This window comes from Vulpes vulpes, chromosome 2 (genome assembly GCF_048418805.1).
Source record: "Vulpes vulpes isolate BD-2025 chromosome 2, VulVul3, whole genome shotgun sequence".
In the NCBI taxonomy this organism is placed as follows: Eukaryota; Metazoa; Chordata; class Mammalia; order Carnivora; family Canidae; genus Vulpes; species Vulpes vulpes.
The window spans coordinates 23,580,579-23,603,436 of NC_132781.1; the positions used below are offsets into that span (position 1 = coordinate 23,580,579).

Here is a 22,858-nt window from a genome sequence, read left to right on the forward strand (position 1 = left end):
CCCCATCCCACACACACACCCACATGCACGCGGGAGGCCCGATACAGCGCCCCCGCACAGCCACACGCGGCACACTCTGCACACGGGCGCGCGCGCACTTTCACCCTCCCACTCGCGACGAAAACTCACGATGCACCGGCCCGCACTTGTACTCGACGGCACACACGCACATCCAGCCTCACGTGCCTGAGAAACACACATTCACTCCAGCACATATGTTCCTCGCATGGATGCACACATGTAAACACACACCCTCTCCACCCTATGCAGACCCACACCACACCCACACACATCTATACACCTGATATTCTCACATCCACACACACACACTCACTCTCCCTCTATCCACAGACACTACATAAACACACTATTCCCCTCACATATACATTGTGTGTGGACACCTTTCCATATGCATACACACTTTGGACACCCTCCCATGCATATATGGTCCACACACCCCAAAGAGACACATTTGTGAGCATACCCACTGCGTCCCTAAAAGCACACCAGATCCCCTGGTACCCACCCATACACTCCCCACATACCCACAGAGATACCCATGAAGCCAGCTAGATGACATGCACACATTGCCCAGGACATGTACACATTGCCCCGAACACACACTCCATACATTGATGGTGTACCTCCTTGGTTCACAAACACACATAACACCCCACACCAGAGTTATGATATACCCTAACGTTGCAGGTGGAATCCCCACCACCACTTGTAGGGAATTGTGACTAACCCTCTTCCCCAGGACCCCCCTGCCCATTAGTTCCACCCAGAGGGGCAACCACCAAGCTGACAATGGGCTCCAACCTGGCCACCCCCCTCCCCCAGCATGTGAGTCAGACAGGAAGCTCATGTTGATGGCAGACCCTGCCTGCCTCCCTTCCTGGCGGTCTCTTCCCAGGCCCCTTCCCGGGTGGGGCCTTGGCTAGTAGGTGTGTATTTGCCACCACCATTTCTATCTCGTCTGACTGTTCACAGTGTGCTTCTCCCCACAGCCACTCACTGTGGCCCAGGGCCCCTGCTATGACCCAATATTCAGGGAAGGCAATGGAGGCCAAGAACACTCAGCTTGTTATGGCAGCACGGAACTCCAAGCCCAGATCCCCTCATTCCAACTTTGTATCTTATATCCAAATTCTAGCCAGAAGCCAGAGAAGGGAGGGAGAGCAACTGTAGCCCACCCCTGCTCCCAAATTTAGGAGTTCAGGGAGGAAGAGCCATAGGGCTGGGCCCTTGAGGGGCAGCCACCAGAAGGGAGAATCCTGCAGAAGGGGTACCTCCCTCTGCCCGCCCCCATCCCATCACCTGTGTCCTCTACAAGGACAGCCACAGGGATGGATTGTGGTGGACTGAGTCGGAGGCAGAGGTAGGGGCACTAGTGGACTACAGGGCTGGGTAGGAGCAAGGGAGGGAGAAGGAAGGGAGGAGGAAGGGTGAGGGTGAGGCAGGCGAGTGGGGGCCAGGGAGCCAGGGAGCGGTTTTGTTCTCCTGCTTCCTGTTTGCCGCTTGCTGGGCCCCCTGTACAAGAGCTGGACCCCCACCCCCACCCGGGCGGAAGCCAGACGGGAAGAGCAAGGCTGCCACCAGCGCTGAGTCAGGAGGGCTTAGGGGCAGAGTAGGAAAGAACTGCAGTCAGGAGGAGCAGAGACCAGGCATCTCCATTAGCACTCTGACTCCTGCCCCTCCATCACTAGAAAACCAAGGATTCTGGGTCAGGCCCACTCCTGCCCTTGCCTGCCCTGTGCCTCCCTATCAAGCCCCCGCCAAGATCAGGCCTTCAGAGACCAGCTGGGAGCTCCACCAAGCTGTTCTCAGCTATGTCAGACTCCAGACTCTGTGGCCCCAAGCAGAGGGCAACGTCCATAGGGATGTCCTTGTTCAGAGTCTGGCCTGCTCTCCCAGTAAGCAGCCAGTAAAGTCCTTCCAGCTGCCTGACTTCCTTTCCTCTTGCTGCCAATGCAGCCCCCTGCTTCTGAGGAAGTGGAGTGACTCTCCCCTCTCGTGCCCCACGGAGCCTCTCAGGGCCAACAGGTGCTGCTGTGGGTCTGGATCAAGAATCCACTTCCCTCGAAACTGCTGAGGTTTCTGAGAGCTACAGGGAGGGGCGAGGCCGAGAAGCAGCACAGGGTTTCTGTGTTCAGAGACCTAGGAAATGATAAACCCTGTATGATGTCCACTTCCTGCCCTCTAACCTGGCTGGGCAGCAAGGGGGGACCAGGCTCTTCCAACCCAAATGTGCACTTTCTCCACGCCACCTCTTTTGCCCAGCCACCTCTATAGGGATATCAGGAGAGGGGTGCACACAGTAGGGCCTTAAAGGTTGTACAGAGTTTGAATAGATGATTCTACAGGCCTGGGGAGCCTCTCAACCCCCTCCCCCATTTCCTCTGGGAAAGGAATGTGGGGTGGGTCCTAGAGGGTGGGGGGGATGGGGCCCAGGGCTGGGAAATACCAGGCGTTGCTGAGATTCTATTCCAAGCCTTCCTGCCTCGTGTGAGTCCTCCTCCCCTACACCCTCCCCAGCTTCCTCCCCCCAAATCAGGAATTACCCCGCTGAGCAGTCCCTCCCATCATCCTCTAGTTTGACCAGCTTGCAAAATCCATTCAACTTTATCTTGCTAAGGGTCCCTGGGGCAGGGCTTGGGGGCTGTACTTCCAAGGGGAGGGCATCTAGTCTTCCTCTTTCCAAATGAGATAATCATTCTTTACTGTTAGAAAGCACTTTCACTGGATTTCATGTGGCCCTTACCCTACCCAGTGCTATCCAGGGATTGTTTTATACCCATTTTTCAGATGTAGAAACTGAGACCCAGGAGGGCAAGTGCCTAGCTCAAGATGTCACTTTTACTAAGCTGACACTCTATCTCAGACTAACTCAGATCTCTTTCTGTTACCCTCTTGTTTATCCATTCAACAACTGTGACTGGAGTGCCTGCTATGAGCCAGGAGCCAGGCCAGGGGCTAGGACACACGTGGGAGAATAAGACAAGTACACACCTTGCCCTCGGGGGCACTTAAATTTCTACTAGCATCCCAGCTCCTGAAACCTTCAGGGCTCCCCAAATTCCAGATTCAGGTCTGAGCCAGCTGCCTCCACTCCCACCAACAGATAGCCCCACAAACCAAGGGAGTTCCTGTGCTAGGGGCTCAGGCCTCTTCTATGAGGAGACAGTTTGTTTGACGGTGGGGTCAGAGGCCTTCCAGGTTAGACCTCCAACAAGAGGGTGACCTGGGCTGTAGAAGCGGAAGACTGCAGGGCCAGCCTGACAACCAGGGACTGGGAAAGAGGAGGAGAGCATCCTGGGGCCCAAGGGTCAAGGCATATAAAAAGAAAAGCAGGGGCGCCTGGGCTGCTCTGTCGGTTAGGCGTCTGACTCTTGATCTCTGCTCAGTTCTTGATCTCAGGGTCATGGGGTTGGGCCCTGCATCAGGCCCCGCACTGGGCCCCACAATGGGCTCCATTTCTCTGGCTTTATTGGTAAGCCTCCTCCCAGAATGTAGACCCCCAAACCACATGACAAACAATGCCTCTACTCCAAAAGAATCATCCCACATTTATGACTCTCTGACAGGTCCCATATATTCATCACGTACTACCAAACATGTACCCATAACCACCCCACAACCTCACATACAGACAGTAAATCTACCGCCAGTCCCCATCCATCCCAGGCATTCGGGCAATGTGATACCCAAGGCATGCCCTTCCAGCCCACGCCTGGGCCTCTGACCCCTGCCCCAGTCTCTCAGCTCAAGGGCTGCCTCCCCCAGGCCTCCTCCACCCCTTTGCCCCATTCAGATGCCTGGTTCCCAGCACCACTTGTGTGCAGTCCTGGCATGCCCTAACAGGCCAAGCTGATGAGCCGGCCAAGCAAGCCTGCGTCTCTTCAACTAACTCAATGTGCCATAACCCTGCGTCACTGGGAGCCCGGGTAGCCCACTCAGACTGGCCTATGGGGCAGAGGGTGGTCCAAAGGGTCTTTCCAGACTCCATGCTCTTCCCATCCAGAGCCAATCTTGCCCTGAGTTGGGGTGTTTGTGAAACCCTCCTCTCTCACTCTCAAACTGGACCAGAGCCAAGGAAGGCTGGAGGAGGAAAGGGAGGAGGAAGCACTTGCCCTGCCAGGAGTCCTACTGCCGTCTCAAGGAGGGATCGTCTCAAGGATCGACACAATCTTAGCAGTCAGAATCCCTTGGTTATTCCAAAGAGAGCATGGCTCAGGGGGTTGCATATGGGCTCTGGAGTCCTCTGGAGTCCTCAACTTCAGAATCTGAGCCCAATCTCTACCACTTCCTGGCTGTGAGACCTTGGGCAATTTACTTAACTTCTTGGAGCTTCTGTTCCTCACTAATAAAATGTGTATGACACTCATTTCCACCTCATAGGTTGTTGGGAGAATGAAGTAATTTAAAGGAAGTCTTTAGCACAGGTCCTGAGCACATAGTAAGGGTTCAAGAAATGCAAGCTGGGTTCAGGGTGATTTTTTTTTCTTTACAAATTTTTTTATTGAGGTATAATTGACACACATATTAGTTTCAGGTGTGCAACCTAATGATTCACTATTTGTATATATTGCAAAATGATCACTACAATAAGTCTACTTAACATCTATCACCACACATAGTTACAGAAGTTTCTTGTGATAAGAACTTTTAAGATCGGGTCCTTGGGTGGCTCAGTCGATTAAGCATCTGCCTTCGGCTCAGGTCATGATCTCAGAGTCCTGGGATGGAGCCCTGCATCTAGCTCCTCTGCTGAGCTAGGAGTCTGCTTCTTCCTCTCCCTCTACCCTGCCCCTTGCTCATTCCTTCTCTCTTTCTCTCAAACAAATAAGTAAAATCTAAAATAAAAAGAACTTTTAAGATCTTTCGCAACTTTCAAATGTGCAATTCTGTATTATTAACTATAGTCATCATGTCTTACATTACATCCCTGTGACTTCTTTATTTTTTTAATTATTTTTTTAAAGATTTTATTTATTTATTCATGAGAGACACAGAGAGAGAGAGTCAGAGACACAGGCAGAGGAAGAAGCAGGCTCCATGCAGGGAGCCCAACATGGGACTCAATCCCGGGACTCCAGGATCATGCCCTGGGCCAAAGGCAGGCGCCAAACCATTGAGCCACCCAGGGATCCCTCTTGTGATTTCTTTTTTTTTTTTTTTTTTTTTCCTCTTGTGATTTCTTTATTTTATAACTGAAAGTTTGTACCTTTTGACTTCCTTCACCCATTTTGCCAGCCCCAAGCCCTTGCCTCTGATCACCAAATTTGTTCTGCGTGTCTTTGCTGTTGTCCTTGTTTTTAGATTCCATATATAAGTGAGACTATAAAGTACTTGTCTTCCTCTGTTTGACTGATTTCACTTAGCATAATGCCCTCGAGGGCAATGCAAGCTGTTCTGATTGTTTCTGGATCTTCACATTCTCTCACACCCAGCCACACTCACAATCAGACTTGCATGTGTACACACAATCACAACTCAGCCATGTGTACACAAGGACACCTTAACACAGGCAGACACTCACGGAGGTCTGCGCAGACCCAGCTGAACCCATTCACATGGGCATCACCACCACCTCCCACTGCCAGCCCCCTACAGGCTCGCACATGCCCCAATCTCCCCAAGCAGTCAGGCAGGGAGGCATCATCAGAAGGCCCCATTTCCATAGCAGAACTTTGACCCTTTGGGAGTAGGGAAGTCGGCAATATGAGACCTGGTAAGCAAGGAACATGGAGAAGGTGCCAGGCTGGCAGGGCCTCCACCCTGCTGGAGAGCCAGGCCCCTCCTCAGGGACACCAGAGAGAGGGGAGACTAAAGAGCGTCTTTTCTTATGGTGGGAAATGAACACTTTCAGAAAAGGGTGAGTCTGGAGCCAGCCACAAAGTAAACAGCAGGGCCATTGCCCGGGCAACCACAGGCTGGTGTGGGACAGAGCCCACCACAAGTCCTCTCCACCCCCTGATTTACTCCACTCAGCAGGCCTGGCTGTCTCAGTGCATGCCCTCCATGTATCCATTCAGGTGTCTGGGCCCATCTGGGACTCCTCAGAGGAAGAGGCTAAGACTCCTCCATCAGACTAAGGGGCTCCCTGAGAGCAGACAGGGGTTTTGTTCTTGTGTTTTGTGTTTTCATCCCGTATCAGTCCAGGGTCTCCAAGAGGTCATGGCCCGTGTCTTTCCCCTCAGATTGGAGACTGCTCAAGGGCATGGCCTGAGTCTCCCAATTAGCCTGAGAGCTTCCTAAGGACAACTTTTCAGAAATGGATTTGTACAACTAGAATGCCTTGTGCTCTGTAGGCTCTTAAAAATTATTTGTTAATGTTAAAGATGTGGAGAAATGGGAACCTGCATGCTTTGCTGTTGGAATGCAAAATAGTGTCATTGCTGTGGAAAACAGTATGGCAGGTCTTCCTAATTTTTAAAAATATTTTATTTATTTATTTGAGAGAGAGTGTGTATGCAGAGTGAGAGAGAGAGAGAGAGAGAGAGAGCACAAGCAGAGGAAGGGGCAGAGAGAGAAGCAGATAGACTCCCCGCTGAGCAGGGAGCCTGATGTGGAACTCCATCCTAGGGCCGTGGGACCATGACCTGAGCCAAGGGCAGATGCTTAACCAACTGAGCTACCCAACGCACCCCAGGTCTTCCTAAAATTAAACAGAATTACTGTATTGGAGACAGCAATTCTGCTTGTCTCCAAAAGAAGTGAAAACAGGGACTCAAAGCAGTATGTGCAGGCAGCCCCAGTGGCTCAACTGTTTGGTGCCACCTTCGGTCCAGGGTGTGATCCTAGAGACCCAGGATCAAGTCCCGCGTCGGGCTCCCTGCATGGAACCTGCTCCTCCCTGTGTCTGTGTCTCTGCCTCTCTCTCTCTCTCTCTCTCTCTCTGTGTGTGTCTTTCATGAATAAATAAATAAAATCTTTAAGGAAAAAAAGCAGTATGTGCACACCCACATTCATGACAGCATTATTTGCAATAGCCAAAAGGTGGAAACAACCCAAATGTCCCCTGATGCACAAATGGATAAACATAATGTGGTATATCCATACAATATAATTTATCTGGTCTTAAAAAGAAAGGAAATTACAACACGATGAACCTTGAAGACGTTATGCTTAGTGAAATAAGGTGGGAACAAAAGGAGAAATGTTACATGATACTGCTTATAGGAGCTATCTAGATTCACAGAGACAGAATAGAATGGTGGTTGCCACTGGGAAAGGGGGAAGTGAGTGGTTGTTTCATGGGCAGAGAGTAGAAAAAGTTCTAGAGATGGATGGTGGTGATGGTTGCATACAATGAGAACATACTTAATGCCACTGGACTTTCCACTTAAAATGGTAAATTTTGGGATCCCTGGGTGGCACAGTGGTTTGGCGCTTGCCTTTGGCCCAGGGCGCGATCCTGGAGACCCGGGATCGAATCCCACATCAGGACCCCGGTGCATGGAGCCTGCTTCTCCCTCTGCCTATGTCTCTGCCTCTCTCTCTCTCTCTCTGTGACTATCATAAATAAATGAAAATTTAAAAAAAAATTTTAAAAAAATGGTAAATTTTACAGTATGTGTGTTTTACCACAATTTTAAAAAATGGCAAAGTCCTATTCAAATTCAGATTTAAAGAACATTGTTGCCAGAAGATGAGACAAATGAACAGGTCTTCCAGTGGGGCCTGGAGCAGACCTTCTTCACAGAGGTTGCCCAGAGTAGCTGGGTGCCTCCTGTCTGGAGGGCCTTTCCCTCCCACCCCTCTCCATTATGCTTTCTCAGAGTCCCTTTTGTCATCTTTGGGGTCCTATGAGTTCCTGAATAGGAGGAGCTCTCAGGCTTCCAGGGGAGTCTGAACCTTGTCATTGATGAGGACCTACCTTCTGGACCCATGGAGGCCCAAACTCTTGGCATGTCACACCCAATGCATCAGGACCTTGGAAGAATTTCCCTAGCAAAAGCCGTGCTAACTGTGGGGTTGCCACCCCCTGAGGCCTCACCCCCTCAGCACACACGTCTGTTCCAAGCCTACACACCACCTGTAACACATACACGCACGAGGGTGTGCACGCAGAGGCAAGTCCCTGTTCTCAAATGCTTTCTCATACACACACTCCAAGAAAAACATGCCTACACACCGAAGAGTGTACATTTTTGTCAGAGATGCAAGGCAGGTCCCATGTGCAGCAGAGCCCCCTGCTGGCCCAGGTCAGGCACACTTATCTTTCTCACAGCCCAGAGTGGGCAGGGTGCCCTCATTCCCTCCACTCCACCTCTCCCCACTGCATTCCTAAGTCCCTCAGCCCAAAAACAGGTCCCAGGACCACCACTCCCCATCTCCTACAGAGGAGCAGATTCTCTGCAGGAGGACAGGGTGACTTGAGACCTTAGGAAGGGTCTCCTACTGGAAAGAGGCCAGGGCCCTTTTTCAGACTAGATCATATTCAGGGTAGTTATTTCTGGAGGCAGGAGAATATTTGCAAGGACTCTGCTCCAAAGTTACATCCATTCTCCTACTCCACACTGGACAGTTCATTTCAGAAGAGACTGAAAGAGAACTCTGGGAGTGGCTCTTCCTATGGCCCCACACAACACTCTTCAGAAGTTCTTCCTGTTGTCCGACCACCTGAGCGGAGACACAGGTGTACCCACTGGGTTTCTCTCAGGGGAGAGCTCAGTCCTAGTCAAGCTGAGACCACATCCCCTCCCAGGGCAGGTCTCAGCAGATTCCGAAAGTCTCCCCCAGGGTACATGGGGCTCCCAGCAGGGAGAGGCTCTCAGCCCCACCCCTGAAACCACCCACCCCCTCACCCCAGGCCCTGCCCAACCCGCGCAGGTCATCCCTTCACCCAGCCTGTGAGCTGAACCTCTCCCTAATCCAGTCCATGATGCCCCAGAAGCAGCTGGAAGGGTGGAGGGGATGGTGGCTCTGTAGGGACAAACAACCTCCCTTGGCTCTTGCCCATGGGGGAGCTGGGATGGTTTCTGGGCTGGGCTCTGTGGTCAGAAGACACATGGCATCGCCTTTGGCCTCAGATCATATTCTCACCAGCCTGCCTGGCCCCAAATTTGAGACATGGTAACTATCACAGCAGTAATTAAGATCAAACCCTTACTATATGCCAGGCATTCTGCACATGCATCCTCTCATTTAACAGCAGAGCAGCCTCTTGGGACAAATGTGACACATACCCACTCACTACTCTGGCCCTTTGGACCCCCCACCCTGTCTGGTACAAGGTAGGGAATACTTAGTACAGAGGCATTGAGGGGTGGGAGACAGGAGGCAGTGAGAGATTGCTGTCCTAGCATGAAGGTTAATTGGGAGAGAGCATCACACTTGCCATCGATACTGGCCCTTCCCCTTTCCTGGGCTATGTGACCTCCAGGTCAGTCAGGTTTTCTTACTTCTTCAGCTACAAAATGAAGGTAGGGATAGGAGCCTGACAAAGTTGCTGGGAAAGCACTCTGGGAACCAAGAAATGGGAAGTTTTATGGCTTATAACCCTATATTTCACTCATCAGAGTGTGCCCTGCTTCCCAAATGTCTCCTGAGTCTACCCACTTCACCACTTTACCATGTCCATCACTCTGTTCCCAGCTGCCATCACTCCTCTGGTCCCTGACAGTCCAGCCTCATTGTTTTAGTTATGACCACCAGGCCCTGTGGGATGCTTCAGGCTTCATACCCACTACACCCCCCTCCTCTGTGTTCTGCTACCCTGGTCTACTTCCAGTTCCTTTAGGGTCTAGGAACCTTTCCAGCCGCAGGCCCTTTGCACATGCTGTTTCTGGAATGCTGTTCTCTCTTCCTCAGCTCTCTCCCTGCCTAAGCAAACCACACCCTAATTAATTCCTTTCCACCCTGTAGTTCAAGCAAAAAAGCCACTTCCCCAGAAACACCTCCTCTGGGTCCCAGATTGGGTCAGGTCCCCATGTACCAACTCACATCACTCTTGAATTAGTGTCTATGTATTTATGAGTGTGCTGGGCACACTGTTTCTGAAAGGGAAGGAATAAATGAAACTCTCTTTAGAGGGAGACCCCATTGGCCAGAACCCTGTCTCCAGGAGGAGTCTATCTGAGGCAGGGGCTGCTTCAGATCTTTGGTCATCTTTTTGTACCCTTTCCTCAGTGGGAACTGGGTCCAGAAAGTGGGGGTGCTGCAATAAGGGAGTAAGGGGTGGGGAGAAAAGGGAAGCTGCTCCAATCCCCTTTTCAGGGCCCTCTGTCCACCCTCACCCCCAGCCCAGCTGGCCAGACCCTTGTCCACCCAGGCAAGGCTGGCCCCCTACATCCACAGATCTCTCTCCCTCTCCCCCATCTTCCTCCAGGTCTCAGCTTGACTGTTAAGGAAAAACTTCCTGATCCAAGCTAAAGAACTTGCCAGGGTCCTGCAGCTAGTGGCTGCTCTGACTCAAGCCCAGGTCTGTCTGCGGGCAGAGCCCAGGCTCTTAGCCACCTCATTACACGCCTCATTACTACCAGTTTCTCCCTCGAGGCCAGGCCAAAAGACACGCCCCCTCTCCGGGCCTCAGTTTCCTCTTGGGGATTGGGCCACCTCTAGATTTCTGGAAGGCTGACGCAGAAGTCGAAGGTGGGGGAGGGAAGAGGCAGGGACAGGAGCGGGTGAGCTATAGGAGGGAGGAGCGCGGAGGGGCGGCAGCCTCCGGCCAGCCAGACGTGAGAAACGCCAAGTATGCGAACTACGCCAGCCCGAGCTATGAATAGTGCGGCCAGGCTGGCAGCCCAGGTCTGCCCAGCCCGCCCGGCAGCCCCCAGCCCCAGCCCGCCCACGCCAGCCCTGCACCGGGGGCCAGACGTTCGGCAGGGGCAGGGGAGGCGCGCTGGGGAGCGGAGGTGGAGCCACGGGAGCGAAGGGGCGTGGTCATGCAAATAGAAGGCAAATAGAGAGCAGTGCGCCCATCTGATTGGCTGGTCTTGGTAGGTCTGGGAACCGGAGCCGAAGGGGCAGTCCACGGGAGGCGGTGGCCACGCCCAGCGCCGAGCCCGGCCCCTGCTCACACCCGCTTCCACCCTGGCGCCTGGAGGTCCTTCGGGTCACCCCGTGGCTGGTATCCCACTGATGCAGTGCCTCCAGAGGAGGCCTCTCACCCTGTTCATAGGCCCTATGAGGCTCTGCCGCCTTAAGACACCGACCCTCCCACCCTAGAGCCAGGTCAGCCCCGCTCTCTTGGAGCTCACCTGTCTGACAGATGGCTGGCACTTGGAAAATTTACAGTGGCTCCCTGGCCTGCCTCTGGACACCCTTTGCTCATCAGTGAGGGAGCACACTGGCCTAGGGGCAGAAGACTCAGCCCCTGGCCTAGTCCTGCCCTTGTGTGTCCCTAAACACGTCAATCAACCTCAGAGCCCAGCCCCTAGTCTCATTCTGAGACTATTGACTGTCACTGAGGATGAGGGAGTCAAAGAGATCTAAGATTGGGTCCCAGCTGTGCGACCCAAGTCAAGTCTCTTCCCTCTCTAAGCTTTTGTCTTCTCAGTTGTAAATGGGGCCCTTTAGAGGACTCAGTGTTGAGTGCTTGACACATAAGAGTTGCTGAACAAATCTGAGCTCAGTACTCCACAGAGGCCTTTTTTTTTTTTTTTTTTTAAATGAAACCATCCCTGATTTTATGAAGAGACAGGCATGCAGCAAATAAAGAGGCTATAAAGCATAGTGTTCAAACATTCCTAAAGAGAATTCAGAAAAAAAAAAAAAAAAAAAAAAAGAGAATTCAGAGGAATCTGAGTTTGAACCCCAACCTGCCCACTTCTTAGCTCTGTGTCCTTGGACTAGTAACTAACCTCTCTGAGTTTTTTATAATTAAAAAACAGAAATAATCTATTCCTCATGGAGTTGTGCAGATTAAAGAGATAGTGTATGTAAAGTGCTTGGCACAGCAGTGTCCAGCACAGGAATGGTCAATGTTAGTTGTGAGGTGCCTGGGTGACTTAGTCAGTCAAGCATCTGCCTTCAGCTGAAGTCATGATCCTGGTATCCTGGGATCGAGTCCAGAGTCGGGCTCCCTGCTTAGTGGGGTATCTCCTTCTCCTTCCTCACCCCTGGTGCTCTCTCTCTCTAATAAAGAAATAAAATCTTCTACAAAATTAAATGTTAGGTGTCATCAATATTCCTGTTATTAACACGTGGTTCTCATAATGCATGCCAAATGCTATGGGAATGTTCATTCATCAACCAACAATATTTAGTCAACAGGTCCTGGTCTAGAAGCTGGAGATAAAGCAGTGAACAAGATTAAGTCCCTACCCTTGTGGGGCTTAAGAACTACTGCCCAAAGGGGAAGTCCCAATATATTTGAGGAAATGGGGTAGAGTTGGGAGCTTACAGAGAAGTGTATTTGAACTGGGCACTGAAGGATGAATAGGAGTTTAAAAAAACAAAGAAGGCAGGGAAGGCTTTATCAGACAAGGGGAAGAGATGGTATGACAAGTTTCTGGAAAAGGGAAAAGGATGATACATTCCACCTCTACCCTGTCCTCTCCATCCTTACCTCCAGTTTCAACCCTCATCATCTCTCATGTGATCTGCTGCCTCCAGTCTTAGACCCTTCCACGGCTCCAAAGTGTCTATGGATACAAGTCAAGTTCCTTAGTATGGCCTGAGGGCTCTGCCATGATGGTGGAGGGGAGGGGTAGGATCTGGCTTTCACCTGCCTTGACAATCTCATCTCTACTCTTGGTCTTGCACTCATTGATGCCTTAAGAGGCCAGGCTATTTCACATCTCTTTGCCTTTGCTCATGCCGGATCCTTCTGTCTGGAATGCTACTCTCTTTCTCCTCCATGAGCCCCTCTGTCCCAGCAGGCATCTTTCAAACCCTGGCAAGCCTTGTCCCCTCAGTGAAGCCTTCTTCCACTCAGAGCTGGAATACCTTTAGAGGAGGCAGGGGCTTTGCCCAAATATACTGATGGAACCCAGGGCCCCCCTATACCACTCAAGAGCAAACCCAAGGAGACACGGGGAGAACGCTTGTGCCCAGCATGGTCATGGAGAAGCAGAACATAATTGTGCTGCCTGCATCCACCACCAGATTATGTCTGCCCTCCCCTCTCCTTCACTATATCAACCCCTACTTGGATTTCAAGGCTCAGCTGGGGGCAAGAGGAAGGGTCCACCTTCCCAGAGTGGTGTGGGTGTCCTCCAGGCTTTTCCTTGTCAAGGAATGTAGCAGTGACCACAGGGACAGGCTTAGGATTCAGAAAGTCACAGTTCAATGCAAATGCTAGCTGACCTTCAGTGAAATCATCTACCTTCTCCAGGTCTCAGTTCTAGTACCAGTAAATATGCAACCACTGTCTGACAGCCCTTGAAAATGATCAAAAGGAGTTTCACACAAGAATCCTCAACTTAGGGGATCCCTGGGTGGCTCAGTGGTTTAGCGCCTGCCTTTGGCCCAGGGCGTGATCCTGGAGTCTCGGGATCGAGTCCTGCGTCGGGTTCCCGGCGTGGAGCCTGCTTCTCCCTCCTCCTGTGTCTCTGCCTCTCTCTCTATGTGTATCATAAATAAATAAATAAATAAATAAATAAATAAATAAATAAATAATAAATCTTAAAAAAAAAAAAGAATCCTCAACTTAACAATAGGTTTAGAAACAGGAGATGAGAGAAAGGAGATTAATCTTATCACCAACTGTTTTTTTGTTTGTTTGTTTGTTTTTTACTAACACCTACAGCAATTCTATCCACCAACTCTCTTTCCATCGTGAAACCCTTCTTCCCATCTTTGGGACCACAGTCACACTCAGATGATATCACAGTGAAGACACTCCCTTGTGCCTGCTTCTGTCTGGCTTCTCAGTTAAGCCAGGTCATTTTTATGTCAAGAATTTTGGTAAAGGGCAGCAAAAAATGTTCTGGAATGGCTGGCAGTATAGAGATAAATCTCAGAACCTGTGGTTATGAAATCTTAGTGAAACTTTTGGGTGGTAGGAAAGGCAGACAATGAACCCCTTGAGGGCAGAGCTATGTCTTACTCATCCAGATCCCAAGACCATAGAGGGAGCTGGGAACACAGGAACTCTACATAGGAAATGGTCACCAGATGGACAAAAGTCTGTGTGCATTAAGACCTGGTTTGCATTAAGATCTGGCCCTGGTCTGATTTCTCCAATTCCCGGAGTCAGGTCCTCCTGCTGCCCCCAGTGAAGTTAGGGAGAAGAGGAACACTCTATGTATATGCCAGGCCTGGGAATGTCCTCACTGTCCCAGGCCACACCCAGTCTCTCAGATAACACTTTAGCTAGCAAGGTGGGGACCTAAGAGTCTGGGAGCCACTGGAAGAGGAACAGGTCCCAGGAGTGAAGGAAGGGGGGCTGTTTCTCTGTCCCAATAGCAGTCTCAGCCTTGTTGCTTGGACCGCTGTTCCTGCCTCCCACTCCCCTCTTGCAGACATCCCACCACCTGCTGGGCTTTAGGTTCAATCTCAGCTGTCCCCTCACCCCCATCAGAAACTTCAGGGCAAAAGGAGGGCACAGTGCCAAGGATTCATTAGAGTTAATGAAGGCTCAGCTCTGCAGATGCCAGTGCAAGATACAGGAGAGGACCAGACCGCCCACAGCCCCCCATCAGGGCCTGGGGTTCTCAGCTCCTCCCCCCGCTCTCTTGGGGAAGAACCAGGGGCCACACCCTCAAAAGAGGACAGGAAGATTCTGAAGAATCTTCTCAAGTTTAGAGAGTGCCATGATGCAGAGAGATCAGGGTGTGGGGAGGTGAACTACAAAAGAGCCCCAGGGGGATCCCTGGGTGGCTCAGCAGTTTAGCGCCTGCCTTCAGCCCAGTGGTCCTAGAGTCCTTGGGTGAGTCCCACATCGGGCTCCCTGCATGGAGCCTGCTTCTCCCTCTGCCTGTGTCTCTGCCTCTCTCTCTCTCTCATAAATAAATAAAATCCTTAAAAAAATTTTTTTTAATCAAAAACAACAACAACAACAACAACAACAACAACAACAACAACAACAAAAAGCCCCAGGGTAGGGTAGGTTCTCACCTGGACTGTCCACTGTTTAGTAAAAAAAAAAAATCCCACCAACAGCAACCCACTCCTTCCTCTCCTTCCTTTCATGGAATCCCAGCAGAGCAAAGCTAAAGAGACTCTGGGAACTTTTCAGCCGCCTGAACCCCTTTCTCACCTGGCCTGCATCCTCCATCTTCCTCTTACTTCTGCCTGTCCCTTCCCCTCTGCCTCGGCACGTTGGCCTTGGCCTGTCTCTAGGCTTCCAGCTCCCTAGTGAATCAAATGTGTGTGTGTGGGGTGGGGGGGGTGCCTCCAATATCCCAACAGTTAAAATGTTCAGAGATGTCCCCTCTCTACTTGGCTCCTCTCTCCCTCCCTCCCTTTCTCTTGGAGAACAATACAGTTTCCTCCACATTGAGAATGAAGGAAACTGTGGTGGAAGGTGGGGGTCTCCACTCCAGCCTTTTGGGGGGTGCTCAGGAGCAGGAAAAGCTCCAACAGGCCAGACTGCCACTGTCCCTCCTAGCAGGGGCTCTAAGTCCTGCGCCAGCACCAGATCCTCTCCAAGGAGTGTTCTCATGCTCTTTGAGGAAATTAAAAAGGAAGACACAGCTGTGGATTTAGGAGCCCAAGAATTAGACAGAAATCAATCTGGGGACTGATAGAAACCAGGCACATGGCCAAAGTGAACTCTCCCCTTCCCTATATTAACCTACACTTGGGGGCCAGGCCTCCTGGAGTGGTTGTCCTCCTAAATGGCTCCCACATGTCGTTGTCCCCACCCCCCCCACCCCCCCCCCACCACCCCAGCCTGGCCACATTCCTCCAGCCCACACCCCTCCTGCCAGCCTGCCTTTGCAAAGAGGCTGGCAGTGGGTCTGTTTCAACATCTTCAACTTGCTTGTGGGTCTCAGACATCCCTAAGCCCCGCCCTGGGCTGTCTCTCCTCCCAGGGATTCAGGCTGAACTTTGAAAGGGTCACTTCAAAGAGGACCTGCCTGTGGAGGGCTCAGCCAGACCCAGGGACAGCTCCTCCTCGGCCAGATTCCCGGAGGCCGGAGACAAAGGCCCCACTGTTCCCCCGACCCCCAGACGCCCCCAAATGCACTGGGCATAAGAAGTCTTTCTTTCTGAGTTCCGCTCTCTACAGGCCACAGCTCTTTGCCACTGGGAGTAGCCCTTGCCCCTCCTTCAGGAGAGGCTGGGGTGTGGGGCACAGGGAGCCAGCAGTTCCCCCTCCACCACCACCATACCCGCTTGGGCAGCCAGGAGCTTCAGAGCTGACTTCAGGACTAGTGGCCTGGATGCCTCACTGCCCCTCAACCAGCACACTCTGCCCAGGCCTGCAATGGCCTCCCTGTTCTCCCATCCTTCAGAACCACAGCCACCCTTCCAGGGTTCCTCCAGGCAGCCTCGTAGGCTCTTCAGAGGAGCCTCACAGCCCCCAAACCAGAGCAGCCAACCTCTCATGTTCTCAGGAAGCTGGGGCTCTTCCCCCTTTTCCTGGTGCCCTGCAACAGGAACCAGGTCTCACCTGCTCCCCTAACTTCCTCCCACACGGTGCTGATCCCAAAGCAGTGCCCTTAAAGCTTCTGTTTCAACTCTTCACTCAATGCCTGGATAGGAATCCAGTCCAACTTGTGGGTCCTCACCTCCACTGAGGGGAGTCGCATTACCTCCAGGGGTAGTTCATTTGCTCTGACCTTTCCTCATTGCACCAAAGGTATGTCATTCTCATTTCCATCCAACTATTGTCATCTGTTTAACAACAGTTGCTACTAATAGTTGAGACTACCAAGTGTCAGCCGCTTTACCTATATCATCTCATTTAATCCTCTCAATGATTTTGAGGGATTATTTCAGGGGTAAGAAAATTGAGGCTAAAAACAACCTGGTCAGAAGGTCCAGATCATACAGCGAGTAAAAGGGGTAGAGCTGAAATTGGAATCCCAGCAGGCTGAAGGCAAGGCCCAACCAACCTGCCTCTAACGTGCCAAGGGGCCAGGCCCGGCCCAGGCCTCCCTCTTGTCTGCCATGGTTGCCCGTATATTAGAAAGACATGTCCACACTAAGTCTCTTTTTTCTTAGCCAGCTCCCCCCACCCCCGGTCTTTGTTAACAGATGAAGTGTGGCCTGGCCACACCAATGACTGATGTAATTTCACACTAGCAAATGGGGAGCAGAGGGGTAGTCAGAGGGAAAGAGGTCACCTGCTTGGGGGCATATGGGTTTGAGGAGGTTGGAGGAGATGACTGGGCCTAAGGTTTAAGACTGGAGATAGCTGGAAATTCAACCACTTCCCATGGAGGAAAGGTGCATGGGTGGCTATGGCAAGCCCTGCCTCAAAAGAGACACTCTGTCTACCCTCCAACTTGAAAGGGGTAGAATCTTCCACCAAGGTGATGCATTGGGCTAAAGATCTCAGGGCCAGAAAGATGAAAAAAGGAACAAGACTTTTTAATCCTGCCTGTAGTCTTTTCCCATGTGCCCATCGTTCAGCACCATCCCCTTAGAATTCTGGGGGAAGAAGGAGGGAGTGAGAGTAAGAGAGAAGCGAGAAGACTAGGGCCCCCAGCGGCCCCTGTTAAGCCTTAGAAGGCAGTCATGGCAGGGTGTGAGCTTTCCTTTCCTCCCTAGGTTTAGATCAGGCACTCCTGGCACAGATGACAGGTGATGTACCACTAGGCTGCCTTCCCAAGATTCCAATTCCAGAGACTTCCAAAGGGTTAGATTACAGGATTCTGTGGTTTTTTCATGTTCTGTCCATCAGTCAGTCAATAAACATTCTCTGAGTATTGTCTGTGTGCCTGGCCCTTGAGACATCAAGACAAACACCACACCTTTGGGGCTGCTTGGAATGAGGTTGAGAGCACAGTCAACTCCTCAGCTCTGCCACTTACCACTAGCTGTGTGACCTTAGGAAGTCACAGAATCTCTTTGTATCAGTTTCTCCATCTGCTAAACAGGATAATGAGAAGGTACCTTCCTAGTGGTAAGCACTATGGAAGTAGTTTCTATTATTAGTTTTCTTGCCCTTCAATAACTCCAGGATGATGGGGGAGCCTGATGCGTAGTGTAGACCAGCTGTCAGGATGCCAGGGGTAGAGCTGGGCATGGGAGGCCAGGGGGAAGGGCTGAGAGGCCAGGGGAAGGGCTGCTCCCTGGCCTGTACTTCACAAACATTTATAGAGAGCCGCTCTGTGCCAGGCACTGTGCTGGTCACTGGGGACACGGAGATGAACGGGACACATTGTCCACTCATCCTTGCTCCTCCCCTCTCTCCCAAGGCCCAGTCCCAGAACCCTGCACTGAGGGGGGGGGGAGGAGGCGGGTGGGGGGGGCATCATGGACAGAACCGAGTGGAGAAAAGCAAGACCTGGGACCCTGGAAATCAAGACACCTGGGTTCATGTCCACCAATCACAGGCTACCCGACCTTGGGCACTCTCTGGCCTCAGTTTCCCCACTTTAGCATGAAGGAGTTGGACAAGATGACCCCTCTGGTCCTGATCCGCTCTGACAGGTAACAACTCCACTCCCATAGAGCTTTAAACTCACCCCAAGTGCAGTCCCTAGGCCATCCCAGCCTGCTGTCCCACTGAGGCAGAGGGAAAGAGATGCCTGCCTGGTACTGACTGGCACTGCCCTACTAAAGAGTTGGCACAATTTCACATGAAATAGGGGGGCGTGGATCTAAAGGCGGGTTGTTTGAAGGGGGTGGGGGTGCTGGGGAAAGGCAGAGCCAGCTCCCACAGGCCCTATTCATGGCTGTCTCTGGGGAGGGAGAGAGAGCAGGATCATTAAAACCGGGCTTTGTCCAAATCCCTGACCAAGCCAATATCTCACCTTTGAACCCCTGCAGCCAACAGAGCAGGGCTGATGTCCCTTTGGAAGGAAAACACCATGAACTGAGCCACAGTCCAAGGGCTGTGGGCTCGCCTGGGGTGGGGTGGGGGGGGTTGCAGGAGTAAATGAGCTGATTCCACACCCACCAACATGGGTGGACACTTGAGGCTTCACCACCCTGAGGCCTCCAGTCCTCTGCTCTGTCCCAGCCTGACAAGCATCCAAGCTCCAATCCAGCAGGAGGTGAACCTTGTTCTTGAGCCGTGGCCAAGATGGACCCAGATTCAGGGTGGGAGTGACAGTGGGATAAGGGAGGGTTCAAGAAACAGGATGGCAGGGTAGAGAGCATGGGGTCTGCAGCCAGATTGCCAGGTCCCTTCCCTAGCTCTGCCACTTGTTAGTGATGTGACTCTGGCCAAGTGATTAGCTCTTTATGCCTCAGTGTCCTCAACTGTAAAATGGGAATAGTAACTATACCCCCATCACAGTGGTATTGTGAGGATTAAATGAAGTAGTTTTTATAAATCTTGGCCCAGAGTAATTGCTTAGCTACATCTTAACTGTACTTACATTAAGTAAGTTACTTATTTAACTTAACTTACATCAGCTGTATTATTAAAGCAATTCCCCCCTCCTTAAAAACACTCCCCCCCCCCCCCCCCCCGGCACTAATGTATACACTTATTTGAATATATTTGCATCCCCTATGAATCTCTCCAGATTCCTACACTTGGAATCTAACATCACAGGGATCTACCTAACCCACTATACTAGAAGAAACTTCCTTGTAGGATGTTCTAGGCCAGACTGGGATACAGCAGTTAGCAAACCTCTCCCTACAAGTTCTCCTGAAAAGCTAACTGCAGCCCCTCATACTGTAACTTAGTCCATTCTACTTCTTTGTAGTATCTTTTACCCATATATACCAGGTAGTCCTTCTAAGTATCCCTGCAATGAAGGATGAAGTGACACATCCCCCTGCCCACCCCTGCCCTGCTCTATTCTGCAACCAACACCATCCCTCATGCCCATTCCCATCTCTGGCAAAACTGCTGCACCCCTAGAAGACCAGATGGGCTTCATGCAGCCCTTCCCCATGGGTTCAAGGCAAGCCTGGTGAGGGCACAGAGAGGTCCCCATCGAGCAGCCCAGCACGAGGCCTATTCCCTGGGTCCAGTCCTTCTCCTCTTGGGCTGGGATCCTCGAAATCCTGCCCCATGCCCCATGGCACCCCAAAGCCACCTTCCTAACAGCAGCCCCCTCCCCAAAATTTCACCTTATGCCAGGATCTCATCAGAGTACCCAGGTTCTAGCTCTAGCACTATCACTGTGTAGTGTCATAAGGTTTTGAGGTCCTGGAATCCAGCATTGAAGGTAAAAGGGATTTACTGCTCTCATTATTCCCAAGGGGAAGGCAAGGCCTCAGATGCTGGAACAGGAGTTCCCAGCCTCCTAGGGGTGAACTCAACCACCTTGTGAGCAAATGGAAGAGGCTGGGGCTGGGGGCCTTTGGGTTGTGTTTGGAGGCGAAATGACTGGTTATGTAATGGAGATTCAAATCGCATGCCAATGAGCACATCTCAGTGAGAGCAGCCACTTTTGGGAATAAGGCTGTTGCCCTGGCAGAGGGGGAAAACCACATGGAATCAAACCCCATCCACCCCCAGCTGGGCCTGGGGTGGGGGTGGACATAGTAGGGGGGTTGGAGATGAAGTATGTGTTGGTGTGTGGAGGGGGGTGAATCCGAGGGACTCAGGCTTAATGACCTCCACCCCCACCCCCTGTCCATCCTGAATTTCAAGTTTGTAATTAGGAAACAAACACTTTGGCTGAAAGGTGCAGGGAGAGTCTGTAAAGAGAGATACAGATTGATGGAGAACTGAGTATACATCCAGCTCCTGAGACACATACCAGTCTCAGAAAGAGTTTGCAGAGCACCAGACCCCAGCTCCAGAATGGGATGGGGGCGTGGGGGGTGGCAGGCAGGGAGAAGGGAGGTGGCTGAGGAAGAGCAGCACTAAGTCCTCCAGCCTTGTCAGAAGAGGAAGAGGCCTCAGCCTAGACCTTGACCCCAACCTGGACCCAGAGGGAACTTCTTTTCCAACCTGGGAAATGACTGGCCTGACGGTGTCCAATCCTTCAACTTGGGAAGGAGGGTGGTGTAGTGTTGGGGTACTCCAGCACCAGGCAACCAGGCTCTGAGGTAGGGGCTGGCTCCAAAGGGCCCCAGAGGCCCTTAACGGCCCCTCCCCAGCTTCAGCAGCTGGCAGATGAAAGAACCCAAGCAAAGCAGCCTAGCGCTGAGTAATGCCCCTGGCACCCCGTGCCCAGACCCACCCACAGCCAGCCCGAGGGGGCGGAGGGGAGCACAGCGGAGCCTTCGGGACCCAGGGTCCCCAGGGCCCGTTTCTCTTCCTCCAGGAGCCAGTGGGGCGGCAGACCGGCTCCCTGAAGCTCGGCCTGCGGTCCGGCCCGGCAGGGGGCGAGTGTGGCGCGGGGAGGGGGGTGTCCGGCCGCAGTGGCCAAGGACATCCCGCTCCGGGAACCCCCTCCCCCACTCCCTCTCCCTCCAGCTGTGTCGGGGCCTCGCCAACGGAAAACGAAAACTCGGGCAGAGGAAACGGCGGCAGATGCCCCGCCTGAAAAACCCGGACAAAAGGCGCGGGCCTCTCGCCCCCGCTGCCCGGCCACGGGGGGCCTGGCACCGCCGCCCTGGTGCGTGCCCTCTGCCCTGGCAGCGCCGTGCGCGTCCCGGGCCCCTGCCTGCCTTCCTCCTTCCCGCCGCCCTGCCCAGGGCACCTCGCCGCGGCCCCCTCCCCGGCCCGCCACCAGCCCAAGTTCCCTGCAGCCGTGCCCGCGGTGCCCGCTCCGTGCGCCCCAGGCTGTGCCCGCCGAGCGGGGGCGCCGCGACCCCGGCCCTGCCGCCAGCTCCCCGGCAGCTCCTGGATCCGCCCCCTCCCCTGGCCCAGCGCCCTCACCTGAGGGGGCCGGGGCTCCGGGCGGGGCGGGATCCCGACCAGGCAGAAGGCGACTCCATTCATCGGGCGGCAGCGGCGGCTCTGCGGCCAGGGCACTGCTGGGGGCGCGGGCAGGGACCCGGGAGGGGCGGGGCCGGAGGGGGCGGGGCCGGGCGCCGAGTGCCCCCCCCACCGGGCCAGCCCCTTCGCTCCTCCCCGTGCGCTCCCGATGGGGCGCACCCGCCGCCTCTCCCCAGGGCAGCTGACTGGTAACGGGGGCTCAGGCAGGGGTTTGCGCTGGCAGCGGAGCTAGAGGGCAGTTCAGCCTGGGGAACAGAGGTGGTCTCTGGGAGACAACTTGGGCTGGCCTCCCGGGACCCGGCCCAGATAGATGGTGATCCTGGCCGGCCGAGGAAAGAGGCCAAGGGCACCGAACCCAGAACTAGCACAGGGAGAGAGAGGGTAAGAGGGAGGAAGGGGGAGGGAAGCGGAGAGAAACATAGCCAGGAACAAAGACTGAGACACGGAAAGCATGAAAGAGGCAGAGACAAGATCCAGACAGGGTAGAGAGCAGCAGAGAAAGTCAGAGACAGAGACAAAGAGACCCAGGACTGAAGAGAAGGAAAGACAGCAAGAGGCTTAGGGAGCCTTCCATCCAGACACTCATGGAGACAAGGACAGAGATAGTGATGCCCATGGGGGTGGGGGTGGGAGGGAGCTTTCAGGAGCTCCAGGCGCCTCTATCTAGGGCCTCCTTGCCAGGCAAAGTCTCAGCCCAGGACCTCAAGGAGGCAGAGGCAGAGAGGCTGGAAGAAAGAGGCTGGCAGGTGCCAAAGCCCTTCAAACCCCCAGCCAGCAGCCTGGGGCTCAGGCCTCTGGACCAGCCCAAAGATCTGCTCGGTGCTGGACAGCAGTGAGAACAGAGATGGCCCCAGGCCTCCCAGTCACAAGCTCCCCACAGCCTTCCTTTAGGGGTTCATTTCAAGCTGGGACCAAAGAGTCACTGGAGTCCTGAGCCAGTTCCTATTCCCTTCCCCCCAAGCAGGACCCTTCTAGGACATCTCCTGAGGATCCAGGAAG

The 22,858-nt window shown here is 53.0% G+C and overlaps 1 protein-coding gene across 3 annotated transcripts in view; it reads right to left on the reverse strand.

Annotated features, from left to right (window-relative positions):
- Positions 1-22,858, reverse strand: part of ARHGAP23 (Rho GTPase activating protein 23) — an 80,534-nt gene that overhangs the window by 50,109 nt on the left and 7,567 nt on the right. The window contains exon 1 of one of the 3 annotated variants that reach the window (XM_072747382.1): positions 21,800-22,078. The exons of the other annotated variants lie outside the window; for them this stretch is intronic. Coding sequence (XP_072603483.1) covers positions 21,800-21,862 — 63 coding nt within the window. The 5' untranslated portion in view covers positions 21,863-22,078. Of the gene's footprint in view, positions 1-21,799; positions 22,079-22,858 lie in introns of those variants that run through there. 3 annotated transcript variants of the gene reach the window in all.